The sequence below is a fragment of the Carassius carassius genome, chromosome 1, assembly GCF_963082965.1.
Source record: "Carassius carassius chromosome 1, fCarCar2.1, whole genome shotgun sequence".
Taxonomy (NCBI): domain Eukaryota; kingdom Metazoa; phylum Chordata; class Actinopteri; order Cypriniformes; family Cyprinidae; genus Carassius; species Carassius carassius.
Window position 1 is genome coordinate 21,370,830 of NC_081755.1, and position 17,262 is coordinate 21,388,091.

General features: G+C 36.0%; 1 protein-coding gene across 2 annotated transcripts in view; it reads left to right on the plus strand.

The window, feature by feature from the left end:
- The window catches only part of LOC132141434 (extracellular serine/threonine protein kinase FAM20C-like), a 55,282-nt gene extending 38,118 nt beyond the window's left edge, over positions 1–17,164 (plus strand). For both annotated transcript variants that reach the window (XM_059550946.1, XM_059550937.1), the window contains exons 4-10: positions 3,231–3,323; positions 6,077–6,192; positions 7,841–8,021; positions 8,283–8,392; positions 11,906–11,987; positions 14,455–14,514; positions 16,598–17,164. In XM_059550946.1, coding sequence (XP_059406929.1) covers positions 3,231–3,323; positions 6,077–6,192; positions 7,841–8,021; positions 8,283–8,392; positions 11,906–11,987; positions 14,455–14,514; positions 16,598–16,862 — 907 coding nt within the window. In that variant the 3' untranslated portion in view covers positions 16,863–17,164. The remainder of the gene's footprint in view (positions 1–3,230; positions 3,324–6,076; positions 6,193–7,840; positions 8,022–8,282; positions 8,393–11,905; positions 11,988–14,454; positions 14,515–16,597) is intronic.
- The last annotated feature ends 98 nt before the right edge of the window (positions 17,165–17,262 follow it).

Consider the following 17,262-nt stretch of genomic DNA (forward strand, 5'->3'; position numbering starts at 1 on the left):
GTTGTTTTATTTTTTTTACATTATTACAAAGAGCACTTACTCTATACTTAAGTGTAGGGATGCACGATATTATCGGGCCGATATTGTAATCGGACGAAAATGACTTTAAATGTAAATATCAGCATCGGCCCGATATGAAAAGGTATGCCGATATGTCTTGTCGATAAGAGTATTAACTCACATGTGCTCAGGGTGTGTTAGCAAATAGATCACGTCAGCAGTGTGGCTCATTCTTGAAGCGAACTTTTTCCTAAATGATGATTAGATTCACTGTTTTAGATTGCTGCATTTAATTTGAGAGTGCACATACATGATGATTTGTTTGGTGTGTGACAGAGTCAGCAGTTTTTAGCGCAGCAGCTGTACATTTTTACAAATCTTTTGCCTTAGACAATCTACAATGATGTTGCTAAAAAGAACATTATTTTGTGTATTTGGTGTAATGAAATGTGTTTATGCTGTTTAGGGTTCAAAAACACATTATTTTCCACATACTGTACATTATTGTTTCTCCTCTATGCCCCGTCTTTCTGAAACGCATTGTTTTTACAAAGCTCATCGGTCTGAAAGTGAGGTGTTCTCTGAATGGCCATCCAGTGCATTGTGACTAGCTGAATGCCTCAAGCGTGTGATGGAAATGTTATGCCCCTTGTCATACTGGAATGCGTGTCCCGATCAGAACACCGGCGCTACAAGACAAAAACAATAAAACCCATTACAAACGAGCCATTTGTTGCATCCAGTGTGGACATAATTACAGATTATAATGACTTATACTGTGTCTGAATTTGTGATCGGAGAAACAACCAACGACAAGCACTACTCTACACTGCTCAAAACTTGAGTTTGAATCACCAGTGGTAAATATTTTACATATGTAAACATACTTACAGTATCATGACATAGACATGTGGTGGCATGTTTAAACGAGGCATTTAAGAAAGGCGTGGACGAGTCTTAACTTTTAAAGAATATCTCTTTGGGTTTGAGACTTTCATTTTTGCAACTTTACAGATCTTCTTTATGCACCAAGAGCTTGTAACACTCCAAAGAGAATAGTAAGGTTATAACAATAAGGTTAACACTGCATCTTTCTGAAAAAAAAAGCAGCGATTGTGTGTGTATATACTGTATATATAGTAGATTTATAACTATTTTTAAAGCTTTTAATATCATTATAAAAGAAATTCATAATTGTTTATTAAATTCTAAAAAAATAAGCTTTCGTTAAAAACTAAACAAAATTAAAAAATGACATTACAAAAAAAAAAGAAGAAGAAGAAGAATCCAAGGCACTTGGACCAGAAGTGCATTGAATTCTTCTTCTTCTTCTTCTTCTTCTTTTTTAATAGTTGCTACAAACCCAACCAAAGACCACCATTTGGGATTTCTTCACAAGGTCAGAGGTTAATCAGCAAGTAGCCTTTCAAGATGTCTCCTATTATCTATTAAAAATAATTTGTTTAGAATGTCCGCACAAGAGAGACTTGATGTTGTTTCCAAACAAAAGGAAATATATTGGTATGGCCTATTGGCCAAAATAAGTTGAAAAATATCGGCATATCGGATATATATACTTGCATATACTTATATCCAATTAATTTCATTCAAGACCAAAAGCTTTAGCCCTCATTTTCTCTCCAAAGAGGTCGCCTGAATCAGTAGTACATTTTAGGCCTCATCTGGCAAATAAAAATCCATTAGTTCCCTTTTGATCCAGGAAATTGAGTGGATCATAATGGTGGAGAAGGATTTCAGTGCGAAAAGCTTGCTTTGTCCCTCAAATGAAAATATATGAAGTCACATAAAGTCTTTTCCATTAGTGTTTTGACAGTGGCGAGGGAAGAGGATATAAGCAGCTCTTAGAGTTAATGGCTGGTTGAAAATGGGAATTTGGGGACTAAAAAGTTAATATAATATATCATGATATTGAGATCTGGTGGCTGGGGCTTTTTTTCTTTTTAAAGAAGGAAGTCCTGTAGAGATCTCTTTAATACCTCAATTTATTCTCTTGCATAAAATAAAAATAAATAAATAAAAATAAAATTCTCACAAGAGATCTCGATGGCTCAAACTTTGCCAAGGGACCAAAGTTCACATTTCTCATTTTACGTTGCTATTCTCTGTCAATATAGTTGATACTTAAATGAAACCCCATTCAGCAATCCCATCTTTGAGCAATACAATTGTCTTCTTTGTTTGTTAGTCACCTACAATGTGAAGTGGTTTGAGCTAGCATTAGCCTAGCATAGTTCTGATTTGCCATTTTCTGGCCTCATTCTGTAATGCTTCCAGGAAAGATCTTACAGTTGTTTCAGGAAAACACAGTGTAAGAGAATACCATGAGCTGTTGAGACTGATATCATTGATGCAGGTTGAGAGTTAAGATCTGTGGTTTGGTGCATGTCTGCCTGGATTCTATGGCATCTCTTTCTGCGCCTGTCTGTCTGAGTTTTGTAATATGTCTGTCTGAACGCATAGGTACGTTGAGAGAACATGCACCTGTAGCTTGTTTCCTGCCAAAATCTGTTCTGTGCACAGACACATTCCTTTAGTTGCTGATCCAGCCATGCGGTCCACTTGGCAGACGTCCATGTTGTCTATTTGTCTGTCCGCTAGTGTCAGGATGTCTGCTTGTAAATACAGCTAACTAAAGCTCACATAGCGCTACCTGACACAACAAGACTGCTGGAAGCCTTTTTTCTTTTGTTGCAGGCTAAGCGCTCTTGATTGTCAACACACACATACACACAAATGCATGTATATTTTTAATATGTAATAGAGAATAATAAAAAGGCTAAAATATTAAATATTAATTCAATAAACTCACATTTAATCCAGTTTTTCATATTTTCTGACCAAATAATCAGAGGCTCCACAGTGGAAGCGCTGCAGTATATTCTTTTTTACTAAACATTATGGCAAATGTAAAGTAGTGGGTCATACAGCTGTTTTATGCATGCAGGTACATACATATTTTATACTTACATTTTGATTAGACTGCTGAAAGTTGGAATAGTTTTACACAAAATGTGATCATAAATGCAAAATGTGCACATTTATTATTTATTCAACATGCAACAGTAAAGTAAAGAGCATGCTACTCTTTGAAATGTTGAATACTGTATACAGTGTAAGTTGAACACTGTAAGCAATACTTTAGGATTCCATTCTGAGACAATTCAGTGGAAACTAACATACAGTCTTGTTTTTTCTACTCTGTCCTCTAGACAAACTAGGGAGCAAGAAACACCCCCAGACTTCTTCTACTTCTCTGACTTTGAGCGACACAACGCAGAGATCGCTGCATTTCATCTGGACAGGTAAGAATAAAACACCTACAGAGAGAAAGAGAGAGTTTTTGCAGGGCTCTGTTGGGCGACCCAGTGGTCAGTTGTGAGAGTTTTGAGAAGTTGTTTCCGGTTTCTATTGGCTGTATTCCTGATTTTCTTGTCTGTCTGTCTGTTTCAGAGAAAAACTAGTACCATCTGTGTTCACTTTTTGTTTACTCGGTCTTTATCTTCGTTTGACAGAAATGTTTGGAGGTGTTTAGATATGACAGGTCTGGGAATTTGTTTTAAGGTTTGTGACGTTAATGATAAGGTCCGAAGAGACGATATTAGATTATTCGATTATTTCAGTCTTTCCTCGCATTGTTCTTGGCACTGTACTTACTAGTTAACGAAGACAAGCATTATTATTACTACTGCTTATGGCTCATGGCTATAGATTCAAAATAACCTAATAAACTAATTATGTTTTGTAGTTACTCTTAAGTAAATGTTATTATGTTAAATGTTATTATTAATAATAATAATAAAAACACTTTACAGTAAGGTCCCATCAGTTAAATTTAGTTGATGCATTGTCTAAAAGTAACTAACAAACAGCAATTCATTTGTTACAGTATTTATTCATCTTTAGTTAATAAATATATAACTGTTCATTGTTAGCTCATGTCAGCTCTGGTCCATTAAATAACATTAATACATTCCAATTTGAATAGTAAAAATGCATTAGTAATGCCGAGATTAAATGAACTAGAATAAATAAATACTAGAATATTAAAAATAAGAATATTTTTCATTGTTAGTTCGTGTTAACTAGTGTTGTTAACTAATTGGAACAAATTGAAACATGTTGTAAACTCATACTATTTTATTTTATGTACCACCGATAAACAGAAACGTTTTTAAGAAAAGTCAATTTTTAAAAAAAAAAATGTGTTATGGTGTACAAATCTGGTAACCTGTGTAACGCTCATCCAAACCCCATTCAACCACCTCAGTAGCCTTTAAGAGGAAATTCCTCTGACAGAGACCTTCAGCTTGGCTTCCTCCCAGTTCTTTCACTGAAAACACCTGTAGTGCTTTGATACTGCTCTAGAATGGACATTGGCTGGGAAAAAGACACCATAAACACACACACGCATGCACACATACACACACATCTCCACATTTTACTTTTACACACAAGAGTGCTCGCACCATTGTGATGTCGGAAAGCAAACCAACTCTTATTATATTCTCACTGCTCTGCGCATGTCACTCAAGACTTTTGGACACCGGCCTGAAAAGCACTTAGAGTCGATAGAGTCGATACACCTTACAGTTACTCCGAGTGTAACAAGGTGCATGTGAGTGCAGTCAGAAGTCAGAAGAAACTCCCCGCTGACTTTAACAAGAATACCCACAGAGAGAGGCTTTGTGGAGTCTGAGAGCTAATTGAGCTTGTGAGACCCACTCCATTTCCTCCAGAACATTGTTGCTCTCATATGAGCCGCCTGTCATGTCCATGATGTATTTTATTTAGGGGAGGAAAAAGCATTGTGATATGCCAATTTATTGTCAGCTGAGTGATAACGCTTTGCTAATGAAGTGGTATATTGATATTCGCTTAGTGTTAGAGAAACAACTGAATTTGACAAGAAATTTTGTGCTACTACAGTACTCTCAACTTTAACGCAAACCACTTCCACTGGCCGCTTCCTCGCGGTTATACTGTAGCTTATTTCCACAAAGGTCTGACAGAATGTTTCTAGAATGCGCTGTTTCCACACTGGGCCCTTTGTCGCCTGCGTCCAGAGTGACTCTGCAACTTGCAACCCCTGAGTGGTTTCATCTCAAAGGCTTGGGTTTCTGTCTCCCAGGGACCAGAAGCCCATGCACCACACGATGTGGGATTTTCTCTGAGGCGGCCCACTGGACACAGACAAAGACTGAGAGATGAACAAACCTTTCAGCATGCGTGTCCACCATTCAGAACTGAATTCAGAAAGAATTCTAAATTACAGTTCAGTTCCTCTGTTTGGGTTGAAATTGCAAACAGGATGCAAATTTAAATTGTAATTACAATTTGAATCTTAAGAAGTTAAACTGAAATTGAATGATCGAAAATATGGAAAATCATCTAACTGTTCTTAGTGTAGTTTATAATAATGTTTTATTTTTCAGTATCAATTACTATATATAAATATATTATCATACACACAACATATGAAGCACTTTATTCATAATTATCGGTTGGCACTCCTGAATTTATATTTAGTATTAATTAATTTATTTAATTAATTGCATTCCGTATTTTTTTCTTCTCCCAATTATTCTAATTCAACTTCTTGTGAGGCGGGTGGCCAATTTAATTAAAAACTCTCTCATAATTGAAAAAGAGTCAATTCTGATTTTTGACCAACACAAATACACAAGAAAGACAAAATGAGAGAGAATCTAGAGGGCATTTATATCCTGGGGTGTGTGGCCAGATGCTAAAACGCCAATAAAAGTCTAATAAAGAGCAATCACGGAGGTGTCATAAAGCCAGTGAGTAAAGAGTGGGCTCAGTTGCTTAGCAGTAGCACCTTGAAGAAAAAATCGTTACCCAGCCACTTTAGAAATGGCTTTATTGTATGGATTTTCTGTGCTCTTTATTGTTTGCTTCCTCATTATTGAATGCGGCAGGAGATTGAATGTCTGGTGTCACTGTTCTCACAAAGCAGCCTGTGAACACCACAGGTGTTGTATCTGATAATGCATTGAAAATGAATCATTTGACAATGTTGTTTGTTTGTGGCACACAGAATCCTGGATTTCCGGAGAGTTCCCCCGGTGGCCGGCAGGCTGGTGAACATGACACGTGAGATCCGAGACGTGACCCGTGACAAAAAGCTCTGGCGGACATTCTTCGTATCCCCAGGTATGAGTGGCTTCCACAGGGCCTTTTCTTCTACCCATAAGGCCATGCTTCCTCCTGTTTGTTGGCTTCTATCGCATATAGAGTTCAGACAATGGGAAAATCCACATTTCTGAGAGTCAGACAGTCATTCAGTTTCATGACAAACTTCCCTGTGGTGTCAGAGTGTTAGCATTTAGATAGATTAGCATGTTGGCATCTTGCTATGTGTATTTTCGACTGCTTATTCCTGTTTTAACAGTTTAAAAGGTTCATAAAGAGCCATTAAACTAACCAGTTACAGACTGTGACAAATATTAGCACAAAAAGTGTGCAGTAGACCAGCCATAGACCAGCTAACGACACCCAGCCAAGATGCTAGGCTAATTACAGCCTTTAATTAGGGAATAACAAGCATGCAATAACACACGTGCAGCAAGTTTTGCAACCAAATTACTGATATTTAGATGCTATAAGTGTTCGGATGAGGCACACAGATTGGCCATATTCTTTCTCTGCAGGGCTATCATTAGCATTCTGCCTCCTCTTTTCATGACAAATGTGTTTTTGTGGGAGCGAGTGAAAGGGCTCCGCTTCCCCCGGGGAGCCATGTCAGGAAACATTTGAAAAAGGCGTTATACACAATGATTCATCATTGGCTAAACAGCAGCGTTTAATGAGCCCTTGGTGAATGCGAGCATTTTGGATCACTGACATCCTTCATCACATAAAGGCACATCTGGAGAAGTCACCTATTTCAAAAACATCTTCTTCAAACTGTAACACTGTGTACAAGGCTGCTGCACAAAAGATTGCCATAGTTAGCATGTTGTCAAATTTGGTTACCATCATGATGGTGAAAAGTATGGCTTATGATGATATACTGTACACATACAGTATGTGCCAACTGAGAAAGGCTGCTTTTGGACATTTAATTGCATGTTTTTTGCAATTAAATGAAAATATATTAGAGTTAAATTTATATTAAATGCGATAAGCTAAATTTTAGAGTGCTTTTGATCCACTTAAGTAGAATTGAATACATATTTATTTTCATAAATACTTAAATTGTGCAGAAATAAGGTTAAGGTGTAGCTGAATGTACTGACAAGCATTTATGATCAACTGAAATATACTTTAATGTTATTTCTATTGGACTTGTATGTTGTGTGTTTAAATTATTTAGAAACAAGTACATTGCATGTGCTCTAGTAGGTCAGTCAACACATCAAAATAATCAGAACAAGACAAATGATTTTTAAGCCTAATGATTTAAAATGTACTTTAAAGTAAAACTTTTAATTTGACATTATTACAAAAATGCACTTATTGTTAGGTACTGTAATAATGTACATAAATATAATTCATTATTTTTATTATTATTTCATTTTATGAGTGCTAACCAAAAGATAAGATTATTTATTCATTAAAAATCAGTGAAAAACAGCTTCACATTATATTAAACTTGACTTAAATATCTGTGGATTCCGAAAGGTTGTAGGTTCAAACCCAGTAATGGGGAATCAATGAGCTATTACCATTGTGTACTTAAAGACACTTAACCCCATGTTACTCCAGAGGGACTTTTCCTTTCGCTTGACTGGTGGTCCATTTTAAAACCCCCAAGAACAGTTTTCTCTTTTCTAAGACCATTTCTTCCTCACCTTTGCAGCCAACAACATCTGCTTCTATGGCGAGTGCTCCTACTACTGCTCCACAGAACATGCCTTATGTGGGAAGCCCGACCAGATCGAGGGCTCCCTGGCTGCATTTCTTCCTGACTTGGCACTAGCTAAGCGCAAGACCTGGAGGAACCCCTGGCGCCGCTCCTACCACAAACGCAAGAAAGCTGAGTAAGCTCTTTTTGTCCACTTTATCTCAGGTCTCCACGCAACACCCCATATCTTCATTAAACTACAGTCTGGCTTTATCAGCAAAAAAGACTACTGCGGTTCTCACTTACTCTCAGAGAAATCCTATCTGTGCAATAAAACAATGGGCCATCCTGTTTGAGATGGCAGTTGTACGCTAGTAGTGTTATATATAAGAAGGGACAAAATGCAGCTCAAATTTAAAGGTGAAGTGAGTTTCTTATTCGTTTTATCTTTTGTAAGGTGGGAAGTGGATCCAGACTATTGTGATGAAGTCAAACAGACCCCTCCATATGACCGAGGCACACGACTCCTGGACATCATGGACATGACTATTTTTGACTTTCTAATGGGTAAGTGTTGAACATGTTTAAAACGTGTTTATACAATTTTGCTTAGAAGTGGGGAAAACTGGGGAGAAAATTATTTTTTACTCCAGGAAGTTATTTCCAGGGTTACTTTTATTTTGACGTTTTTGCATTTTTTAATTAAATGTTTGTGTAGACTCATGAAGTCTTATGTAAAATTGAACATTTTCCATCATTGCCCAGGAAAGAGACACAGTTCACTGGATGCAACTTTGTGACTACATATCCCTATTGCGGCAACTAATAAAAACTTGTGTATTGTGTCTCCTGGAAGCTGTGTAATAGCCAGCCAGTCACATTGCTTAATATGGCCAATGAACTATGAAAATGATTAAACAGAAACACTGTGAGATATAAAGTCAATTGAGAAAATTGAGATTATAAACAGTCAAATGTATGAGATATGCAGTTACATTAAGATAAGTCAAACCAACTCTATCTCACAACTAATTTGTATGTATGTTATGAGGATGCTAGTTCGTACAAATTCGTACGACCTCACTCGACCCCAGTGATGGGTAGGTTTAGGGGCGGGGTTAAATGTAGGTAATTTGTACGAATTCATACAAATTCTGCAACTCGTAAAATATGTAAGTTTTAGCAAAAATGTTATGTATTTGTAAGTGTGAGGCCATATTAATTTGTACGAATTAGCCAGCACGTAAAATATGTATGAACTGCCGTGAGATCAGGCTGGTCAAACTGAAAATAATTACAGCTGGGAGATATAAAGTCACATTGCAAGCAAATAAAGTTGCATTGCAAGGTTTTAAAGAATGTCACTGAGATATAAAGTCTCAACATCTCAAGATAAACTCACATCTGGCAGATATAAAGTCACATTGTAAGATGGAGTCACACTGTTATATATAAAGTCACAACTAGAAGATATAAAGTTTTAATCTTGAGAAATAAATTCACAATTTTGAGATATAAAGTCAAGTTTTAAGACATAAAGTCACAATAGGAAGATATACAGTTGCAAATTTAAGAAACAATGTCACATTGTGATAAAAAAAGCGACACCGCAAGATATAAAGTCACAACTAGGAGGTATAAAGTCAATTTTGAGAAATAAAATCATGATAAGAAGATATAAAGTCATATACAAGAAATACATTTGTGAGATATAAGCTTTATCGTGAGAAAGTCAGTTGGAAGATATACAGTCACATTACAAGAAATAAAAAACTCACTGTGAGATATAAAGCCACACTTCAAGATTTAAAAAGATCATATTGTGATTATATAAAGTGACATTGCAAGCTAAAAGTCACAACTGGGAGACATAAGTTCTCAATTACAAGAAACAGTCACACTGTTAGATTATAAAAAAGTCACACTTGTCAGATAAAAAGAATTGCGCAGAAGTCACAGTTGTGATTTACAGTAACATCGCAAGAAATATAGATACTGCAAGATAAAAAAAGTCAATGTGAGATATAAAGTCACATTTCAGAAATCACACTGCAAGATTTAAAGTCACAGTAGTAAGATGCAAAGTCTCAATTTCAAGAAATAGTCACAATCTTTATAGATAAAGACAATTAAAAAAGTTGTACATATGACAACAGTCACATTGTGAGATAAAATTATATTGTGGAATAAAAAGCATATAAAGTCATGCTGCAAAATATATAGTCACTAACTTTTAGGATAAAGTCTCAATTTTGAGAAATAAAGTAAACTTTCAGATGTCATAATTAGAAAAATATAAAGTCTCAATTCTGAGAAATAAAGTAACAATTTTGGATAAAAGAAAGTATATAGTCACTTTCTGAGATGAAGTCACACTGCAAGATATAAAGTCACAACTAGAAGTATAAAGACAAATGTATAAAGCCACGACTATGTTAAGTATGAAGTCTCAATTTCAATAATGTCACAGTTGCAAGATATAAATTCACAGTTGTGAGATTAAAAGCAGTCTGTGGGTGATCTCTGGATGTGTCTTTAGAGCTTCAGTCTTTTGATCTGTTCATGAGCCATGTGCCCTTGAGGGAGGCTGTTAACCTCCGGTTGATCTGAGGGAATTTCCCCCATTCATCAAAAAGCTCCTGGTGCTTTTCTGTGAGGCCATTGTGTGAACACCTTAGAAACCAACTCCTCCAGCCCTACTTGTGTGTGGATAAATATAGATTCTGATTCAAGTGTCAACTTGAACAGTTTTAAGTGTCAACATTAATACGACTAAAATTATCAACTGCAGAACTGGAATGTGTTGAAAATAACTTAAAGGAGACCTACTATGCCCCTTTTTAGCCTACAATATAAAAATGTAAGTCCCAGAATGTGTGTGAAGTTTCAGCTCAAAATACCACACAGATCATTTAATATGTAATTTTGAAAAAGCCTATTTTGAGTGGAAGCAAATACACAAAGTTTTAGTGCATGTCCCTTTAAATGCAAATTATGTAAATGCACGACATGTGAGTATTAAACTACTTATAAGTTTTCTTTCATGTCTTATTGCACTTAAACGGTCAAATACACACAAGTTTATGTTAAAAACACACGCGTTACAAAAAACAGTCGGTTATGTCTGTGAAGGTAAACAGCTGGGAAATAATTCACATGTTTATATTAGATCTGTGTGGCAGGCAGCAGCTTAATATACAGTTAACAAATCAATAAATCCACTGTCTACTCTGAGGCTGGGACTCTAAGTGATCATCAGTGCAGGCTAAGACAGAACAGTTAGCATGCTTTGCCCGAACTTTCACTATGGTGTTACTTTCACTTGTAAAAACACAATGGCGGCGCTGTGGGTGGGAACTTGCAGATTAAGGGGTGGTAATATTATGATGCATCGCAGGGTGAGCGAAATCTGAACAGCTTGTTTTTCTTAAGATTGCAGTAAGGCTGCGAAATTCATCAAATTTATAATCGCGATTACAATTATGGATGCTACAATTACGTAATCATTCAAAGCGGCAATTAGTCGTTTTAAGTCCACTTATGTTATTCTGCACGCTTAATTAAGATATGTTTTTTTCTGTCTACATGTTATCTTAACGGTTTTTCCATTGTTTTAGTTTTAGTGTAATATTATAATATCATTCGTATTTTAACTTTTTATATAATTTAAAGAAGAAACCAATCCGATGTATTGTTGACATTTGAGGCTTAAAACTATAGAAAAGCACTTAGAGTTTTTTCAGTTCAAGTGTTTTCAGCTTGTTTATTTTCATATAAAAATACATGCAGTTGCATCAAACAATGGTATAAACATCATTCAGTGTCAATTGTGATAATCGTAATTATTAATCGCAATTCCAGTTTCAAGGGAATAATCGACAATTATGATTTTTGTCATAATCTTGCAGTCCTAGCTTGCAGAGAAAGGCTTACCATAAAAATAAAAAATCAAATTTACTGGGTTGTTCTTTTACATGTTTATCTTAAAGAAAGGATGGACTACCTTTTATCATTACTTCAACATCCCACATCAATCTTCCTGTATTTCACTCACCCTCTTTCCTTTTGCGCACTGAACAGGCAACATGGATCGCCACCATTACGAGACTTTTGAGAAGTTTGGAAATGAGACTTTCATTATTCATTTGGACAACGGCAGAGGGTAAGCCGTTTTTATTTTAGTGTAACGTCCTCACCGTCCTTCACACCTCGCTCCTCAAAGCTCCACACGACTCCACAGCCACTTCCTTTTAACACCGAAACCATGGAAACAGAGTGTTTCTATCTTAAGAGGCGTGAATATGTAGATGTTGAGTGGAAGGTCAGATTCGTGTAGCGTCATGGCTCAGGGTGTAATATGTGTGCCGTTGAAGGGCTCACAGTGGGTAGAAGTCACACAGGTGCTCGCACAGATAAAGGATTTTGATTAAACTGACATTCTGTCCAACTGAAGTGGCTACTTTTTCATTCTCTACATTTGTTACTGAAGTAGGCTGCTGTGTAGAGCCATAGGTCTCTCAATGCCAGATTTATCTAAATCCTGACTAAAATTGACTTTTATTTTTTTCTATTTGTGTCAGATTTATACTGAACTGAATTTCTGATGGGGTTGTACTGCTACAAATAAGTTGCAAGGTCCTGTCATGAAGTTATATAGAGGACTACTCTTTATATGTCAGTACTTTTGTTGAAGTTGCTTTTCTTCTATTACTTGTGTTACAAATGTGGTTTTGCAGGATGAAGATAATACATTTTATTATACTGATAAATATGAATATAACTGTAAAATGTAAGATATGTAAGACAACAACAGAGAGTGATTTAAGTGTCCGTGTTATAAGAAGGGTTTTATTTCTTCTTAAATAAAGATCTGAATATACAATTTGGTGAGCTCTTCAAATTCTAACTTTTAAGTTATAGTGTAGTATGTTGGAAATGGTTGTTGAGCTTTTTAGCATCTTTGCCCTAGTAAAAACAAAGAACACTTTAGCATACTTTTAAAGGGGTCAAATGATGCATTTCAATTTGTCCTTTCTCTTTGGAGTGTTACAAGCTCTTGGTGCATGAAGAAGATCTGTAAAGTTGCAAAAACTAAAGTCTCAAATCAAAAGAGATATTCTTTATCAAAGTCAAGACTCCCCCACATCCCCTAAAACGGCTCGTTTAAAAACGTCCCCACGTCTACATCACTATGTGTGAATATTTGTGTAATGTTGTCCAAATGTTCACACAAAGAAAGAAGGCTTGGTTTCAGTAACCTCAGTTAGTGTTGAAGCAACATATCTAGGAGAAAGCAAAAGCACTTTATATGGCCTTCTGAAAGTAGATGCATTTAGGAATCTTTAAGATTACTTACAACAGAACATCATCGCATTTAATGGACGACTGTTTCATGAACCTAGGAGAGGAGGTCATTCTGACTTTGCTACGACAATCTGGTGATTCTGAATCAGCTACTGTAAATATGTTTTGTTATTAGTTTTAGTATTTGCTATTGAACGTTCAAATGCAGAGTTTTGCTCGTTGTGTGTGTCTGTCTTGCACGCATGTGGGAGAGAGAGAGAGAGAGAGAGAGAGAGAGAGAGAGAGAGAGACAGGGTCACACAGTGGAGTCAGCTTTCGTAACCGTCCATGGCTTGTGTTCTGCACACACATATGAGCTTCATCACTGTGTCTGTCACGAGACTCTGTTCCTCTTTCAGGCTTGAACTGATGGTAAAACTAATGATATTATTAACTGTCTTTACATTTATTTTGAAAGATGAAGCCTGCGATTATGGAAAAGGATGTCACATTTCTGACGAGTGTTTACGGTGTTCAGCCAATTTCAATGCACTGGGTCAGTTGGCCAATCAGAGCAGACTGTGCTTGTCAGGAGGAGGGACTTTGTAGAAAATGATGCGTTTGATAGAGGCGGGGCATAGAGGACCTACAATAATGTACAGTATTAGAAAAATAATGTGTTTCTTGAACATTAAAGCATGTCAACATATCCTGTTACTCGAAAAACACAAAATAATGATCTTTAAAAAAGCATCATATGACCCCTTTAAGGAGTACTTATTATGGCAGTAATATACTTTAAAAGAATATACTGAAGTGTGAATTGAATGTAATGAAGTCAGACACTTATTTGCATGTTAATAGCAATTAAATTAAAATGTATTATATTTTAAATGTGGAATAGATTCACTTAGCTGAACTTTATAGTACTTTCTGAGCCATTAAGTAGGACTCAAGTATATATTTATATGTAGGTTTTTTTTTATTGTCTTTGAAATAAGAAAGTGTAAAAGTGAACTGCTGAATGCACTGAAAAAAAACCTTTATTGTGAACTAACGTAATTTCTATTGAAAATTTTATGTCATGTATTTGTAAGTATACATTTGTAATAATAAAGTTGTAATTTAGTACATATAAACTATTAACTTTTATATAACAGTCATGAAAGTGTCTCTCTTTAAGTGACTCTCTTTAAGGCGTTTTATTTCATTAATATTATATTATCTACAAGTACATTTTTTTTACATGCTTTTAAGATTTGAAGTACACATTAAATAAAAATTTTCAACAGAGAACCATTTAAATATATCAGACATTTAACTTCTGTTTCTCTCTTACCCCACAGATTTGGAAAGCATTCACATGATGAAATGTCCATCCTGGTCCCTTTGACTCAGTGCTGCAGGTAAGATTGTTTTTCTCCACTTTCAGACATCTCTTGAATTGAGGCAATAGCCTCCCAACTGAGAGAGTGACTGCAGTGCAGTAATTCAGTATAGCACAGACACAACCACATCCTCCTGTCTGCTGTGCACTGTTATTCTAGCTGTGTCCTTTATTGCACATTTACATTTATTTCCTGTGGCTGATGTTTTCTTGCTAGAACAATCTTTATGAATGGCTGCAAAAAAACACTGACTGTGTTCCAATTTGCATAATTCTGATCGTAGTACTCTCCACTTTGTTGCTAACATTCTGCATGTGGCTAAAGGGGCCATTCACACAAAACACATTTTGCATTCCACTTGACTACTTTCACATTATTTTTCTATGCAAACATTCACTAGACAGTTGTCTATTGAACTCACACCTTTTGTCTTTCGAGAATCTCAGGCACAGCACGTTCTAAAAATGCTCATTTGGCACCCATTTAAAATGAATCCAGTAAAAATAAAATGTTTTTAATAGTACTGCTCGCTTGTGCAAAAATGGGTTCTGTCTGAATGTCTCTATTGGAACTTAAGTTTCACTTTTTTCGCTTAAATTTTTCCTGATTTTAAATTTTCCTTTTTCATGGTTAAAATAAATGTAAATATTTATCATAAGCTCATATGAGTTTAACAATAGTTAACTAAAAGTTTAACAAAAAGTATGGTCACGCTTTATTTTAAGGTCCAATTTTCACTATTAACAAACCATTATCTATTATTATCTACCATTGCCTCAATAAACTCATAATTTGCTGCTTATTAATAGTTAGTAAGGTGGTTGTTAAGTTTAGGTGTTGGGCAGGATTAGGGATGAATATGGTCATGCGGAATATGTGATTTATAAGGACTAATAAACAGCCAATATGCTAATAATAGACATGCTAATAAGCAACTAGTTATTTGTGAGAATTGGTCCTTAAACTAAAGTTTCACCAAAATTACATTTGAAGGATGAAACCTATTTTATTTTATACCATAATGGTTTATCTATTTATTTTAGAATAATAAGACCCTATGAAATGTTTATTTTTGTTATTTCAAAATGTTGTTGTCTATTAAAATATTTCTGAAATTATAATACAAAAATATTATCCCAAATGGTGGTGATAAAATAAAGGCGTAAAACATTAACAATTTAACTCATCTTTTAAAATGTATCAATTCTTTTTATTTTTTGGCAAACAAAGTCCCAAAAGTTGGCAATTAAAATGAAAACATGGAAGAAACGTTGTGTGTTATTCCTTAAATAATAAAGTTTTAATTATTATTATTATTATTATTATTATTATTATTATTATTATTATTATTATTATTATTATTATTATTGTGAAAAGTACTTTCTATTGTACAATGGTAACAGATTTCAATTGGTTACTTCAAGTTAAAGCAACTTTTAACTTGATGGGTTGTCATGAAGACCTTTGAGTTTTTGTTTGTATCTATCTGACGAATGTTTTATCTAATGAAATGCTTATAAAGCGAGCAGCTCTAGAGATTAAAGGCCCCATTTACACTAGTGGGTTTTCGTTTTAAAACGCATAACTGTTGCGTAATCGTTGACACTACTCCGACGTTTTCCACATTTGAAAACTGAAACTTTTGAAAATGCTGGAGACCTCGTTTGGGTTTGAAAACTCTGGGGTTGCATTTCAGTGTAAACGGACCAAAACAGAGACTTTCGAAAGTGATGGCATGGCTGCCCACTGTGTAACCGTATCATAAACATTAATCATGCTCATTATTGACTTTACGTGCATGCTCGGTATGCATGAATGGTCACGTGACATGCGTTTTCGGTTATGTAGTGTAGACGGAGATCGTTTCTGAAATGCAGCTGAAATGCCAGTGTAAACGCGGATCGTTTTAATTCTAAAATGCCGTTTTAAAACGAAAATGCACTAGTGTAACGGGGCCTTCAAGTTTCCAGACATTCAACGTTATTCTTTAAATTTTCATAACTGGATCTTACAATTCCATCTGTATTTGCATAGAGCCCTGTACACTAATTACACAAATTAGCTGATTTGCTGAGTTATACCTTGTACCATTCTCTCTCAGAGTGAAGAGGTCGACGTATCTGCGGCTACAGCTGTTGGCTAAAGAGGAGTTCAAGCTGAGCTCTCTAATGGAGGAATCGCTTCTACAGGACCAGTTGACACCCGTCCTCATCCAGCCCCACCTGGAGGCCATGGACCGCCGCCTGCGCCTGGTGCTCAAAGTGCTGGCCGACTGCGTGGAGAAAGAAGGCTTCCCATCAGTGGTGGAGAATGACCTGGACGGACAGCCCTCCTCACACCACCACCAGGCGCACGGAGGGAGGTAGTGAGGCCTGAACCTCGGTTACCGCCAGTCAGTCCCCCACCATGAGCCCCACTGAGGCTTGTGCTCGAGTCACACTCTGAATTCAGTGAATTCCCCAACTAGCCACTAATGCCTCTGAGGAGCCACTCTATTGTGTGTGTAGATGCAAGACGAACTCTGGGACGAAGACGTCGTTTCTGGATGGCCGAGCTGCAGTACATACTTTCCTGTTGCATCCTAATTTGTTTGACAAGTCTGCTGATATCATTTATTACATTTCCATATTTCGAGTTGGCTAGTGTACAGACAAGTTGGAACCAAAAGCTGAAACAGATGATTTTGGTAATCCGATCTATATATTCAAACACAGCTGTGCTCATGTAGGTCTTCGACATAAGGGCACGGAAACGAGCTTTAATGAT